Consider the following 15,993-nt stretch of genomic DNA (forward strand, 5'->3'; position numbering starts at 1 on the left):
CTAGGAGATTCCTAAAGATCTTTTTTCTTTGCTACTATCCCTAGGCAAGAAGGAGGCATTAGCCTTGTAACCAGATCCTTCTGTCTCTGCATTTAATTTTAAGCAAGAAACCAGGCTGCTAAAAATGTAAGATGGACAGAGAACAGCAGAGGGCAGTATTTACTCATAGCTGAATCATCTCCAAACTCAGAAGTTTTAAATTTGGAGGGGTCACTGTGGCTGAATCGTATGACACATGCCCTATATTTGCATTACTTGGCTTAAATTCTTATTTTCTAAACGGTTGTCCTTAAAGGGGAAATAATACTGACCTGATTCCTAGTCCCTTTTTTTTTCTTTGAAGAATACCACAAAACTTAGCTACAGTAATCTGAGTGACTTGTGTGGCACGTGGGTAATTTTAAAATTTAAATTTCATTCTATTTATTTCTATTTCCTCATATCTGTCTTTTCCCCAGATAAAAACCAAACCAAAGCAAGAAGAAACAACCCTTCATCAGGATTCCTTTGGCTTTAAAATGTCTAGGGGGAAATACTCCAACGGAGATCAAAATTCTAAACTTTGCAATAGGAAGAGACCTCCATCTTTCCAAAGGGCTACCATTGTTATTGTTGAAACTCTAAGGTTTGGCTACTGGCACCTGGGATCCATTTGGGACAGGAAACAAAACAGAGTTCCCCTGGCTTTTCCTATAGGAAATCCAAAGTGCAGTCGGTACCGAGGCCTTGGTGTCCCTACTCACCTGGAAGTGGAGACAGGCTTAGGGTTAGATCTGGACTGCAATTAGCTCGCTCTGTAGACAGAGGAGGAATGGGGAAGATTTGGTTTGGATGCTGCCGGATCATACTGTAGAACAACTCCCTCCCCTCTCATCGAAAGAGAAGGGGCAGGAAACGGTTAAAGCAAATCTGCGCTCTGCATTCCCAGACAGGCTTTGCTTAATCCTTCTTCCCGCTCTAATAGACCTTCACCCCCTGCCTTTCTTTTATTTCCCTCGACCCCCCCCCCCCCTTACCCCTGAGTTATTACTAGCATAACAACCTAACGGTCTTCCCCCAGAACCCATCACTAAAGTTATTTATCTGCAAACCTGACCCCACCCCCATCTATTCGGCGGCAGCTTTTGCTGTTATTGCTCAGATGCCGGCCAAGATGTGACCAAAAAGAAAAAAAAAAGGGGTGGGGGGTGGGGAAACCCTACCCCACCCCCTTCTCAGCGCCTCCTACTCGCCGAGCTCCCACACCCGACAGCCTACAGTCCTCCGGGAGGCTGGAGTGATTAGCATCCCGAGAAGCCAGTCGGAGGCGGAAGAAGTCGGAGAGCGCTCGCGGTAGGAGTGCCAGGCGGGGCTGCTTTAGCTCCAGCCCAATGGGGCTGGGGCGAGGGAGGGGCAGTAGGTGACAGCCCGGGGAGCTAGGGGGAGTCCGGGCAAACTAAAGTGAGGGGATCAATGAGTGGCGAGCAAAGTTTCTGAGTCCTGCTCCAGCTCGCGGTCTTCCCTCCCCCTCTATTTGTGTTTCGACAACGCGGTGTGTGTGTGTGTGTGTGCGAGCGTGTGCGCGTGTGTGCGCGCGCGCGTGCGGCGGGGAAGGGGCGGGGAGAGTGTGAGGGAGCAGCCGGAGGTTGAGAGGGGCTCGCGGAGCTCCAGCTCCACAGCGGTACAACCTTCAGCCCGGGCAGGCGAGAGGGAGAGCGCTGACAGCCGCCGTCCCGAGCTGCCGCGGGCGCCGCCAGAGCCCAGCGCCGACTTCCCCGCCTCCACCGCCAACGGTGAAGGAGAAAGAGGGACCCACCATCCCCCCGCCCCAAACCAAAAGCCTTGTGGATTACAAAGTGAAACTGACACGGGACAATAAAAGCAAAGGGCACGAGGTCAGGGGCGAGGCGCACTAGAGTGGGCTTCTGACTGGGGCCGCCGGAGAAGGAGCCCCCTGGCATGGTGAGGGGAGGGGACTCGGAGACAGCGCGCTGCTCCTGCCCGACCCCGGCGAGGCCGAGAAGAAAGCGGGACCTGCGCTCGATTTGGATGTACAAATAATGGGTCGGCAGGCGTCCCGGCTGAGGTAAAAAAAAAAAAAAAAAATGCTGAGGAGCGCTGGATTTTGCCTGTGCCCGACTAAGGGCTCGAAGCCACAGCAGGGGCGGCGGCGGCTCCTGCTGGAGGAGAAGGGACGGAGCTGAGCGCTCCCGGGTACCGGAACCCTAGCGCCAAAACGAGCGCTTGGAACGCAGTTTGCTAGCTGCCCGCGCTCAGACGCCGCAGCCTGGGCCTCAGCGGCCACTTCTGCAGTCTTGTTGGAGGGGCGTTGCAGCCTCGTTCTTGAGGAGAGGGGACTCGAGGAAATCCCTCGTCTCCAGCTTTTGGGAAAGCTATTTGATAATCTCCAGGTTCCCCATCGCCCCCTCCCCAGTGCGCAGTTGTTCTTTCCACACACCGCTACGGACGTTTGTCCTTCCCTCTTCAGTTTCTTCGCCTTGGGTAAGTTCTAAAGTTTCTGAAGACAATTGTTTGCAATGATTCCTCATATACCTTAAATACAGGCAACCTCTCCCAACTCACATCCACCAGCCGAAAGCGCTCAGACTTTCTGGATTCCAAAACAAAGTGAAGGGGGAAAATATAGGAGGTTTGAGAAACTTTTCTGGGGACTCGTCAACAAACAGGAGTGCCCCGAGGAATGCCCTGCCACTTTTCCTCAAGGCATCTCTCCCGCGCTAAGCGTCCAAATGGCTACCTGGAGCCTTTTGCTGATGCGACTTGCTTCTGCTGGACTGGAGGTTCTTTGAAGTAGCAGAGCTCCCAGACAGATACATCGGCTGCATGTTTGCTGGTGCCTACTTGATCCCTGTCATTATCCCTCTTTTTTGCCTCACCTCTTACTTCTCTTTATCACACCGTTCCAGGGAGCCAGGACCATGGACTTGGCAGCAGACAGGGCTCCTGGCCGCCCGTGGCTCCCGCTGCCCACTTTATCATTATTTCAGCTCCTTCGTGTCTTTTGGCTGCTGTCACTGCTACCGCGGCCGGCCCAGGTCAGCGGGGCCGAGCAGCGCCAGGTGTTTGAGGTGCTGGAGGAGCAACCTCCTGGCACGCTGGTGGGTATCATCCAGACGCGCCCGGGCTTCACCTACCGACTCAGCGAAAGCCACGCCCTGTTTGCCATAAACAGTAGCACCGGGGCCCTGTACACCACTGCCACCGTCGACCGCGAGAACCTACTCAGCGACGTGATCAACCTGGTGGTTCTTTCCAGCTCACCCACCTACCCCACCGAAGTGCGAGTGTTGGTGCGGGACCTCAATGACAACGCCCCGGTCTTTCCCGAACCCTCGATTGTGGTCACTTTCAAGGAGGACAGTAGCAGCGGGCGGCAAGTCATCTTGGATACGGCCACCGACTCAGACATCGGCTCCAATGGTGTGGACCACCGGTCCTATCGCATCGTCCAGGGCAACGAGGCGGGTCGCTTCCGCCTGGACATCACCCTGAACCCGAGTGGCGAGGGCGCGTTCCTGCATCTGGTGTCCAAGGGCGGGCTGGACCGCGAGGTCACGCCGCAGTACCAGCTACTGGTGGAAGTGGAGGACAAGGGAGAGCCGAAGCGGCGGGGCTACCTTCAGGTAAACGTAACTGTGCAGGACATTAATGACAACCCCCCAGTTTTTGGTAGTTCCCACTACCAGGCGGGGGTGCCTGAGGACGCGGCGGTGGGCTCCAGCGTCCTCCAGGTGGCGGCAGCGGACGCGGACGAGGGCACCAACGCGGATATCCGCTACCGGCTGCAGGACGAGGGGACCCCCTTCCAAATGGACCCCGAAACTGGGCTTATCACGGTGCGGGAGCCCCTGGACTTCGAGGCCCGGCGCCAGTACTCGCTTACCGTGCAGGCTATGGACCGAGGCGTGCCTTCCCTCACTGGGCGCGCCGAGGCGCTGATTCAGCTGCTGGACGTCAACGACAACGACCCTGTGGTGAAATTCCGCTACTTCCCTGCCACTTCACGCTACGCCTCGGTCGATGAGAATGCTCAGGTGGGCACTGTGGTGGCTCTGCTCACCGTGACGGACGCAGACTCCCCCGCGGCCAACGGGAACATCTCTGTGCAGATTCTTGGGGGCAACGAGCAGCGCCACTTCGAGGTGCAGAGCAGCAAAGTGCCGAACCTGAGCCTCATCAAAGTAGCCAGCGCCCTGGACCGGGAGCGCATCCCTTCTTACAACCTAACAGTTTCTGTCTCTGATAACTACGGGGCGCCCCCTGGCGCAGCGGTTCAGGCGCGCTCTTCTGTGGCGAGCTTGGTGATCTTCGTCAATGACATCAATGACCACCCTCCCGTCTTTGCCCAACAAGTGTACAGAGTGAACCTGAGCGAGGAGGCGCCCCCGGGAAGCTATGTGAGTGGAGTGTCTGCCACTGACGGCGACTCTGGTCTCAATGCTAATCTGCGTTACAGCATTGTCTCTGGGAATGGACTAGGCTGGTTCCACATCAGTGAACACAGCGGCCTGGTGACCACTGGGCTTACTGGGGGCTTGGACCGTGAACTCGCTTCCCAGATTGTATTGAATATCAGTGCTCGGGACCAGGGGGTTCACCCCAAGGTTTCCTATGCCCAGCTTGTAGTCACCCTCCTGGATGTGAATGATGAAAAGCCAGTATTTACCCAGCTGGAAGGATATGATGTGTCTGTGGTTGAGAATGCCCCAACAGGGACTGAACTACTGGTGCTTGGGGCAACTGATGGGGACCTGGGTGACAATGGGACGGTGCGTTTCTCCCTCCAAGAGTCTGAGACTGACCAGAGGTCCTTCCGCCTGCATCCTGTGTCGGGGAGGTTGAGTACTACCTCCTCCTTGGACAGAGAAGAGCAAGCTTTCTACTCCCTGTTGGTTCTGGCCACAGATCTGGGCTCCCCTCCCCAGTCATCAATGGCTCGAATAAATGTGAGCCTCCTGGATATTAATGACAACAGCCCTGTGTTCTACCCAGTCCAGTACTTTGCTCATATTCAGGAGAATGAGCCTGGAGGTAGCTACATCACCACAGTGTCTGCCACTGACCCAGACTTGGGTCTCAATGGAACTGTCAAATATAGTATATCAGCTGGGGACAGGTCTCGGTTTCAGGTCAATGCTCAGAGTGGGGTTATTTCTACAAGAATGGCCCTAGACAGAGAAGAAAAAACTGCTTACCAGTTGCAGATAGTGGCTACTGATGGTGGCAATTTACAATCTCCAAACCAGGCAATAGTAACCATCACTGTATTGGACACTCAAGACAACCCACCTGTATTCAGCCAGGCTGCCTACAGCTTCGTGGTCTTTGAGAATGTGGCTCTGGGATATCATGTGGGTAGTGTGTCTGCATCCACCATGGATCTCAATTCCAACATCAGTTATCTCATTACTACTGGGGATCAGAAAGGTATGTTTGCTATCAACCAGGTCACTGGGCAGCTTACCACAGCGAGTGTGATTGACAGAGAAGAGCAATCCTTTTATCAGCTGAAAGTAGTAGCCAGTGGGGGCACAGTGACTGGAGACACTATGGTTAACATAACAGTTAAGGATTTAAATGACAACTCTCCCCATTTCCTTCAGGCAGTAGAGAGTGTGAATGTGGTAGAGAATTGGCAGGCAGGTCACAGCATTTTCCAAGCCAAAGCTGTGGACCCTGATGAAGGTGTCAATGGCATGGTACTCTACAGCCTGAAGCAAAACCCCAAGAACCTCTTTACTATCAATGAAAGGAATGGTAATATTAGTCTGCTAGGACCCCTGGATGTTCACGCCGGTTCCTACCAGATAGAGATCTTGGCATCTGATGTGGGTGTTCCCCAGCTCTCCTCTAGTTTCATCTTAACAGTTTATGTCCATGATGTAAATGACAACCCACCAGTGTTTGACCAGCTTTCTTATGAGGTCACCCTTTCTGAGTCAGAACCTGTGAATTCTCGATTCTTTAAAGTGCAAGCTTTTGATAAGGATTCAGGAGCAAATGGTGAAATTGCATACAGCATTGCTGAAGGCAATACAGGGGATGCTTTTGGCATATTCCCAGATGGTCAGTTGTATATAAAAAGTGAACTGGACCGTGAACTTCAAGACAGATATGTTTTACTGGTTGTTGCTTCTGACAGAGCAGTGGAACCCCTTAGTGCTACTGTGAATGTTACTGTAATTTTAGAAGATGTAAATGATAACAGGCCTCTTTTTAACAGTACCAATTACACATTTTACTTTGAAGAAGAACAGAGATCTGGGTCGTTTGTGGGCAAAGTAAGTGCTATAGATAAAGACTTTGGGCCAAATGGAGAAGTGAGGTATTCTTTTGAAATGGTGCAGCCAGATTTTGAGCTGCATGCAATTAGTGGGGAAATTACAAATACTCATCAGTTTGACAGGGAGTCTCTTATGAGGCAGAGAGGGACTGCAGTGTTTAGCTTTACAGTCACTGCAACAGATCAGGGGCTCCCTCAACCTCTCAAGGATCAGGCCACAGTACATGTTTACATGAAGGACATAAACGATAATGCTCCCAAATTTTTAAAAGACTTTTACCAAGCGACAATATCAGAGTCAGCAGCCAACCTGACACAAGTTTTAAGAGTATCTGCCTCAGATGTTGATGAAGGTAATAATGGACTTATTCATTATTCTGTAATAAAAGGAAATGAAGAAAGACAGTTTGCTATAGACAGTACCTCTGGTCAGGTGACACTTATTGGCAAATTAGACTATGAAGCAACACCTGCCTATTCCCTTGTAATTCAAGCAGTGGATTCAGGGGCAGTTTCCCTCAATTCGACTTGTACCTTAAATATTGATATTTTAGATGAAAATGACAATACCCCTTCTTTCCCTAAATCAACACTATTTGTTGATGTTTTGGAAAACATGAGAATTGGTGAACTCGTGTCCTCTGTTACTGCAACTGACTCAGATTCAGGTGACAATGCTGACTTACATTACAGTATTACTGGGACTAACAATCATGGAACTTTCAGCATTAGCCCAAACACTGGGAGTATTTTTCTTGCCAAAAAATTGGACTTTGAAACACAGTCTTTGTACAAATTAAACATAACAGCAAAAGACCAAGGAAGGCCTCCTCGTTCATCTACAATGTCAGTGGTTATACATGTGAGAGACTTTAATGACAATCCTCCTAGCTTCCCTCCTGGGGATATTTTCAAGTCTATTGTTGAGAATATTCCCATTGGAACGTCTGTCATTTCAGTGACTGCACATGACCCTGATGCAGACATTAATGGGCAACTCTGCTATACGATCATCCAACAGATGCCAAGGGGCAACCATTTTGGCATAGATGAAGTCAAAGGCACTATCTATACAAATGCTGAAATAGATCGGGAATTTGCTAATCTCTTTGAGTTAACTGTAAAAGCCAATGATCAAGCTGTGCCTATTGAAACTAGACGGTATGCTTTGAAAAATGTGACCATTTTGGTTACAGACCTCAATGACAATGTTCCAATGTTTATATCACAAAATGCCCTGGCTGCCGACCCTTCAGCTGTGATTGGTTCTGTTCTGACAACAATTATGGCTGCCGACCCAGATGAAGGGGCGAATGGAGAGGTGGAGTATGAGATCATCAATGGGGACACAGATACCTTCATTGTGGATCGTTATAGTGGAGACTTGAGAGTGGCTTCAGCGCTGGTGCCTTCTCAACTGATCTATAATCTCATAGTTTCAGCAACAGACCTTGGCCCTGAAAGGAGGAAATCAACCACTGAATTGACCATCATTCTCCAGGGCCTTGATGGGCCTGTTTTTACACAACCCAAATATATAACTATTTTGAAGGAAGGAGAACCCATTGGCACCAATGTGATATCAATAGAAGCAGCTAGCCCTAGAGGATCTGAAGCCCCAGTGGAGTATTATATTGTTTCAGTCCGTTGTGAAGAAAAAACTGTGGGACGTCTCTTTACTATTGGACGACAAACTGGCATAATTCAGACTGCAGCCATTCTGGACCGCGAACAAGGAGCCTGTCTTTACCTGGTGGATGTTTATGCCATAGAAAAATCAACTGCTTTTCCCAGAACACAGAGAGCAGAGGTAATGATTTTGTCATCCCTTATGATTATTTGTTGATGTGTTTTTTAGGAAGATCATTCTCTTTATATTTACTTTCTATAGTAATTTACCTTTACTGTTGATTGTTCATTTTACTGACAGGAGCATATAAAAATGTTCTGTCACACAGACTAACAAGAATTACATGCAATTTAACTTTAATCCTGATCAAAACCAAACAATGAACAGTTTTTACCTTATATTTCATCTCGTACCATCATATGTGTAAGGCTAATGAGAACTCTTTAGCCATTTCAGAAGTGCAAAAAAAATTCATTTATCTAAGTTACATCATCACACTAAACTAAACACCTCACAGTAAGGAAGTCTACCAGAGAATGAGCAATTTCAGACTTAAGACATCGTTATTCCAAAATGAAGAACTTTGGTAGAAATCAGCATTATAGCATGGCTTTCAAGGGGGAGTGGCTGTGGACTGACAGTTTACATCAGGACGGTATTAACTTTCACATCCTCAGCAGTCTTGGCAGTTTCTTTATAGACAGTGACTAATCTCAATGTGCTGGGCCAAGTTTGGGGAGATTCCTGATTTCATCTGCCTTCATATTTTAGGCACTATCTTCTGACTTAGAGTAATCCTCTCTCTTCCCTCTTGAACTAAAGCATGTAATGTGCTGTGAATGATCAGAGATTAGAAGCTGTTTCTTGTGACAAAACTGTGTTGTTCAATGCCATGGTATAGGCACAAGTTGTTCTGTCTGCTGATGGGCAAGAAACTAGTGTTTCAAAGCATAAGCCAAAAGATTTCAAGCTTGGACTTTCCCGGGGTATATTTTTGGCTGTTACTACCTCAGTGTTTCATTGATTTGATTTTTAAATGAACTACTTCCAAAGTTGTTTTGATAATCAACTAGAAATGATATAGCTATACTCTGGAAAGCTCGTTTGCCATTTCCTAAGTTCTCTCTCCTCACTCCCTTCAAAGAGATTCTGGTGTCACTCAGCCAAAAACACAAAATATCAAATGTGGTTTGTTATACTCGGCAGTAACCCAGACACAACATGCTAGTGAAATTGAGGCTCATGTGTTTGTTTTCTTGCTTTCTTTTATTTTTATTTTTTTTTTACAGAGGTGAGGGGTTTTCTTCATTTAAAAATGTTCATTTATTATTATTATCTTTCTGAATCCCCTGTGATTTTTTTCTCATGTTAGCTAGCTATGTCTATTCTATGGATGGAACAGTATATTCCTGGTCTAGAGGATATTAGAGATATAATTAGAGATATAATTCTTAATAGAGATATAATTCTTAGGCATAAAATATTAAGTGGAATATTATACACATAGCCCTGAAGAAATTTTTAACCCATATATCCTCTTTTACCTAATTAGTTTTCTAAAGATCTTAACATAGGTCTCACTTATTGAGCTATTTGGTTTAACTCAGGCTATGATTTACATGTAATTTTATTTTGATTTGGGGTTATTCCTCCCCTAAACCCATTCCCTGGCTCTACCTTCCTTCTCTGGAATTATTTCTTAGATGAAGAGATTTAAGTAGCTATTAAAGACAGGCAATTAAGTCATTCTAGACTTTAAATTTGTTAAACTGTAAAACAAATTATATTATTGGTTGTTTAGTTCAATGCATTACATTTGCTCTGCAATGAGAATAAATGTCCATTGTTTTCATTAGAAGATTTATTTAGTCTTATTATTTATCCATGAGATATGCAAAGATTAACTTAGCTTAAATTTATTAAATAGTGCTGTTTCTGCATTAGGCATGAGGACTAAAAAATAATGATTATAAACCATTTTGTCAGTAATAGGGGATTATATGTCTGTTACTTTTTTTAACCTCAAATAGCACCAATATGAAAAGTTATTCATATTTACTGTAGCCTATTTAAAAATCTGGAGAGAATTCATCATGATGATTTTTTTATGAGAAAAAAATTGTTTGTCAGGGTACCTTCTGTGAAATGAAGTGCTGAAATTGTAAACCGTGTTTGAGTTCCCAAGCTCCAACCACTCCTAAAATTAAAAGCAAATGTGTTTCTCCAAAGAATATTGAAAGCAGTAGTTGGGAGCTAGAATTTCATATTATTTTTGGTTGTATCTTTCAAGTGTATACAATAAAATTTTTTTCCTTCTGCTCAAACAGTTAATTTACCATGATTCTGCAAAAAGAAGCTGTAAATTACCTCTGGTTGTCAGAGGTGATTTTTCAATTGTTTGTTTCTAAGTGTAAACTTTGCTCCAGTGCATTTTTTTTTAACAATTTATTCATGTACACTGATAGGAGTCTGGGTTGCTTACTCAGGTTTCTGGCTAGAGTCATGGCTGATCACATGCCATGGACAAGCAGAGGGTCAGTGGGTAAAAGAGAAATGATTTAATCTGCATTCTTTTTCAAGCTCTGACACTTGTGTATGTGTGGGAAAGGGGCAGTGTTGGGGACTTGGCTCTGATACTTATTCCAGAGATCTGTCCAGTTGTACACATTCTCTGCCCCTACCTGTCATAGCTAAAACTTTGGCATGGGTGAGAGTGTCTTTGAAGGATGGCTTTTGTGCTGCAGACACAAGGTTTATTATCCTTTTATTTTATATCTTTGTATTCTAAGAAGAGTCTTGATTATGTTAGAATAGCTCATATACATTTTGTACCACTTTTTTAGGTTCAACAAAAAAATTGGAGATGTAGCACATTCATAAACATTTCTCTTTTCATATGTGTTTTATGGGAACATTCACCTTAGGGACTGGGTTGGACTTCTTGAAGATCAAAGACTTTGTCTCATTGGTCTTTATTTCTTTTATTTTTATTCTTTACATCTTTATTGGAGTATAATTGCTTTACAATGTTGTGTTAGTTCCTGCTGTACAACAAAGTGAATCAGCTATGTGTATACATATATCCCCATATCCCCTCCCTCTTGAACCTCCCTCCCACCCTCCCTATCCCACCTCATTGGTCTTTATTAGCTCCTAGTATAATGTCTCCTTGATAATAATATCTCCTAGAGCCTGATGTATAGTAGGTACTCAGTACATGTTTGCTGAATGAGATGGTAGAAGAGCTAAGACTGGTGTGTGCATTCTTGTGCTTCAGGAATAATCAGCAGAGAGAAGCTGGGGGAATAAAGGAGGTTAGTAAATTTGATCTTGATCATTATTTGAACTAAGGACATAAAGACATACCAATTATGTCTGTTCTACAAATGAACTGAGAATTGTCAGAAGACTCAAAGAGGAAAGAGGAATTTAGGTGGGTGATCTCACATGGAACTTAGGGTTTAAATGGAGAGAAATACTGTATATGCTTCTAGGTTGCAGTTCTCAAATTTGTTGGTTGCAGGACCCCAAAGAGCTTTTGCTTAGGTGTGTCTTATCTATTAATATTTATATTTTAAACATTAAAACTGAGAAAATTTTAAAATGTTTATTAATTTCTTTAAAATCACATTAACCATATAACATATTTTTATTTTATTTTATTAAAAGAACTTAATTTTGCCAAACTTAAAAAATAATGAAAAGAGAGACATTATTTTACATTTTAATAATTCCCTTTAATATCTGGCCTAAGAGAAGACAGCTGGATTCTCAAATCTTCTTATTCCATCTATTGCAATATGTTCTTTTGGTTAAAGTACATGAAGATAATCCATTCTCACTCAGATAGACAAAGCTGGTTAAGGGCAAGATATTTTGATATCCTTTTCAGATAATTGATGATTTTCTTTTGATACTACACCGGAATTCCACAACTGGCTGTTTCTTAAAACTTACTTGCAATTAGGAATCTGAAACCCTACCATTGAATTTTTCATACTTTGTTGCATGAAAATACTGATCTATCTTGCATTCTGAATGGAAATTTTACCTATGTGTGACTTAGAAATATCAGGCATTGATCATTTGGAAAATACTGGTTATAACTGATAAGGATCTTATCAAAAGAGTCATTAAATATATTGACTCACAACCTCATGGTGATGGTTCGAAGCTTTCCAAATTTGAATTTTCACCTGAAAGCTCAAATTTTATCATTAGTAACATATATTGTTAGTTGTTGTCCTGATGTATTAGGGTCGCTTTGTTCATTTTCAAACAAACAAACAAAAAATGTCTGTCACATACCAAATCTAAAAAAAGCGTAGTTTCTCTGTCTGTTGTTCTTTCAAGTAAAAATTGTATTCTGTAAATAGAGCACCTAGTTCAGCCTTCAACTCAATCCATCACACACATGCTTTTCTTTGAGACTACTTACAGTGGTACAGATTAATGGTTCTTTGTGCACATTTCACTATTTGTCACCCAAATATTGAAAAGACATCAGGATTTAATGGTCTAGATTTAATAACATTAATCATTTTACTGTTTCTTCAAGGAGAGTTCTTCAGTTTTTAAGTGAAACTGACATTTTATTTTTACTGTGCCTAGTAAGTGAAGAATACAATTAGAGCTGAATACTTTGGAACTACTGCTTTGCTTTGTGCTAAGGCACCAACAGTTTTACCTGCCCTTTGCTTTTGCACCTCTAGTGTAAATGTCAACATAGTGAAAAGGCAAACAATGTTTTGTATAATTATGACCACAGTTTTATTTCCCAGGCATCTTTAATGGGTCTCTGGTATGCCTAGGGCCCCATGTTCCACAGTGGGAGAACCATTGGTCTAGGCACTGAGATTTTTGCAATTCAGTAAAAAACAACAACAACAACAAAGCAACTAGAAATATTCTACTAAAAGTGTGTGAACAAATTATGATTGCATTTAGATTAGAAATGAGTTTTAGCAATTGATAATAAATAAATTTATTTTTACAGTGAAACCATCAAGAGTTCCAGGAGAAATGATGGAGACGTTTGTAATATCAATACTGAATATCAAGTTTAGAAATGATTTTCTTCCAAAGAGTTTAGAAGAAGAGTTAGTGCACCTTATATTAAATGTCTGTATATCTTGTGTGTCATTCCTCACAGCCAAAGTATAAGCAACAGAACTGAATATTTAATAATAATGATAATAATTATTATTATAAAATTTATTGCATATCACTATGTTCAGTCATTGACCTGAGTGCTAAGTGCTTCTTTAGGGATTTTTATTATTTGAGCCTCACAGCAACATTAGTCATATCACTCCCACTTCGTAGTTGTGGAACCAGTCTCAGAAAAGTTAAATGATTTGCTTAGGTTCAGATTGATAGAAAGAAAAATCACATCCAGACTTGCATAATCCATTATTTGTGTTCATAGCTACTGTCCTATAAAGACAGGGTAATCTGTGGCCTTCGTTAAGAGATGGGCTTTTTTACTCCATAGATAAATGTATAGATGTATGCTTTTGATAATCTTGTTTTCACACCCTTACTGGTGTTAAAAACTCTTTGAAAAGTAGTATTATGTATTGTCTGAACCAAGAGGAGCATGCTTTTTGCTGCCTCAATCAAGGCCATCAGCAGATGCTGTACATTCCTATGGGTCAGTTACTGGTAGCAGCAAGGATTCCAAGTTGAGGAACTGTGGAGGTGTTTTTGGAGCAGGGAAGAAGGGTGAGAATATGAGAGAGGGGCACTGGAGACAAAGGAAGGGCACACGTATATGCAGTGACTCTCTTAATTTACAGTACTGTACAGGTTGGAAACAGTTGCTGTACTTTATTTGTGGAGAATCCATTTTTGGATTTTCAGATGATAAGTCTTACTCTCCTAAGGAATGATGATGAAATTGTGTGGGTGGAGTGTGAAGATTATATTCAAAGGAGTAAAACATTTTCTTACTTCCTCGACTTTTGACTTCCACATTGTTGTTTTTTTTTAAACAATCTATGATTATTTTCTGATTCTATTTTTTCCCTGTTGGTATATGTTTAAATTTATTAAATTTATTAAACTGTGACTTAAAGGCCTCTATAAGTTTTTAAGACATGTACAAATGTGTATCACAGACAGGAATATTGGTGGACAATTAAGCTCATGCTGCATATTTCGTATATGGCTTCAGGATGCTTGATTTGGTCTCTCTCTTTTGTTGATATATTTCCATAGATATAGTTTATTTTCTGACAGTTATTGTTTATTTCTTTTTTTGCCTTTATTAAAACCCAAATTATTTTAATCCTTTATTGTTCCATTAGATTTTGAGGCAACTACTCTAGGACTAGTTTTGAAAAGATATTTATGTACTTCATATTTTGTGGAATCAATTTTTCATTGCACTGTCTGCAGCTTGCACTTTGTCATAATTACAATGAAAAACTGCCAAAGAACCTCATTAGCTGTGAGGGACTGTTGAGTTAGTGACTATAAAGGATTCCACAGGCCCTGAGGTATGTCCTCTCTTCCAAGAATTAATATTTCTAAGGTTCAGCTCTTGATGAATACCCATGAAATTAGGTAGTGTTCAGAATAAGGAGATTGGGAGTGGAAACTGAAGAAGAGCAACTGGCAAGTGACATAGCCAAAATGAATTAAAGTGTTTCTTAAAGTCTCCTAGATATGGAATATGGTAAATATATTCTAATGCTTAGAGGCTTTAAGTAGTCTGTGACAACAGCAGCCAATTTTAGTAGTACAATAAATAAGGAGGAGAGCGTATGAAGAAGTACTATATATACATAGAACCACATACTAACTTGTATGCAACCATTGTACAAAGATTACTGGATTTTCCCTGGTGCTAAAATCCTGAGACAAAATGGGACAATAAAGTCATGAAGATGACAGAATCTAACTGGAAGATAATTTACATGTGGCAGTCAAGAATTGACTCTAGGGATGCAGTTTCCAGACATGTATGCATATTTAGGAAACAATTAGAGGATAAAAACCAAGTTTTAAGGTATTGAGGAAATGTTGAGAGACATTTATAAACCCTGTTTGACAACTGGCAACTGGGAGCCAATGGCATTGTTATGGATTATTTGTTTCAGATTATTGACATTTTTCTGGAATGTTTTATCATGTATAGATTCTAACATATATAAAGTGTTTACATTATGTCAGACACTGGTGAGCACTGGCCATTGTCTTGCCTTCACCATAATCCACGACATCTCACCATTTGACAGATGAGGATACCAAGGCTAATGGAGGTCAAGTTTATGGAGCTGGTTTATGGTGGAATGGAATTTGAACCTAGCAGTCTGACTTGAGTATGTATGTTTAATCTCAATACAACATGTTATAAGAATGGTTGATAATTTCTATACTCTCATAGGCATACAAGTTTTACTGTGTAAAAAGTTGTTTTCATATTTTTATATTTCTTCATACTGGTGACTGAAGAAATATAGGGTAAAGTGAAGTTTAGTTAATGACCCAATAGTAGGATTACTTTAGGTCCCTATTAATCTGTAGTTAGGTTAGGCTTGAATAAATGGACCTATAATGTCACTTCTTCATTTTATTTTTCGATGTGCCGTGAGAATATATTTCCATTCTTCCAGTTACTGGCTCATTTACTTTCTTCCCTTTTCAGCAAAATTTTTGAAGGAGTTGCCTCTACCTGTCTTCTTTCTTCTCATTATCTCTTAAATCCACCCCCATCAGGCTTGGTTTCTGCCACTCTAGTAAAATTGCTCTTACCAAAGCCACCATGATAGCCACATGTTTACATCCATTGGGCAGGTCTCAGTGCCCATTGTATATATACTTCTAAGTAATCAAACTCTCAGGATTTTTATTCTGTTTCTTGGACCAGTTCCTTTTCAGCCTCCTTCACCAGCTTCTCTCCATGCCCTCAAATTTGAACTGTTGGAATATCCCTAGAATCAGTTCTTGAAAACCTCTTCCTTTTTAATCTACACTTATTCCCTTGAAGATCTCAATCAAGCTCATGATTTTAAATAACATATGAACAGATGAGTCCAAAATTTTGTCTCCAACTTGTATATCTCTCCTGAATTCC

At 42.5% G+C, this 15,993-nt stretch overlaps 1 protein-coding gene across 1 annotated transcript in view; it reads left to right on the forward strand.

The window, feature by feature from the left end:
* Positions 1-1,648: 1,648 nt before the first annotated feature.
* Positions 1,649-15,993, forward strand: part of FAT4 (FAT atypical cadherin 4) — a 172,257-nt gene continuing 157,912 nt past the window's right edge. Inside the window, exon 1 of the mRNA XM_081253885.1 lies at positions 1,649-8,093. Within this exon, the coding sequence (XP_081110011.1) occupies positions 2,919-8,093 (5,175 nt within the window). The 5' untranslated portion in view covers positions 1,649-2,918. The remainder of the gene's footprint in view (positions 8,094-15,993) is intronic.

The sequence above is a fragment of the Mesoplodon bidens genome, assembly GCF_964165515.1.
Source record: "Mesoplodon bidens genome assembly, chromosome: 1".
NCBI lineage: Eukaryota > Metazoa > Chordata > Mammalia > Artiodactyla > Ziphiidae > Mesoplodon > Mesoplodon bidens.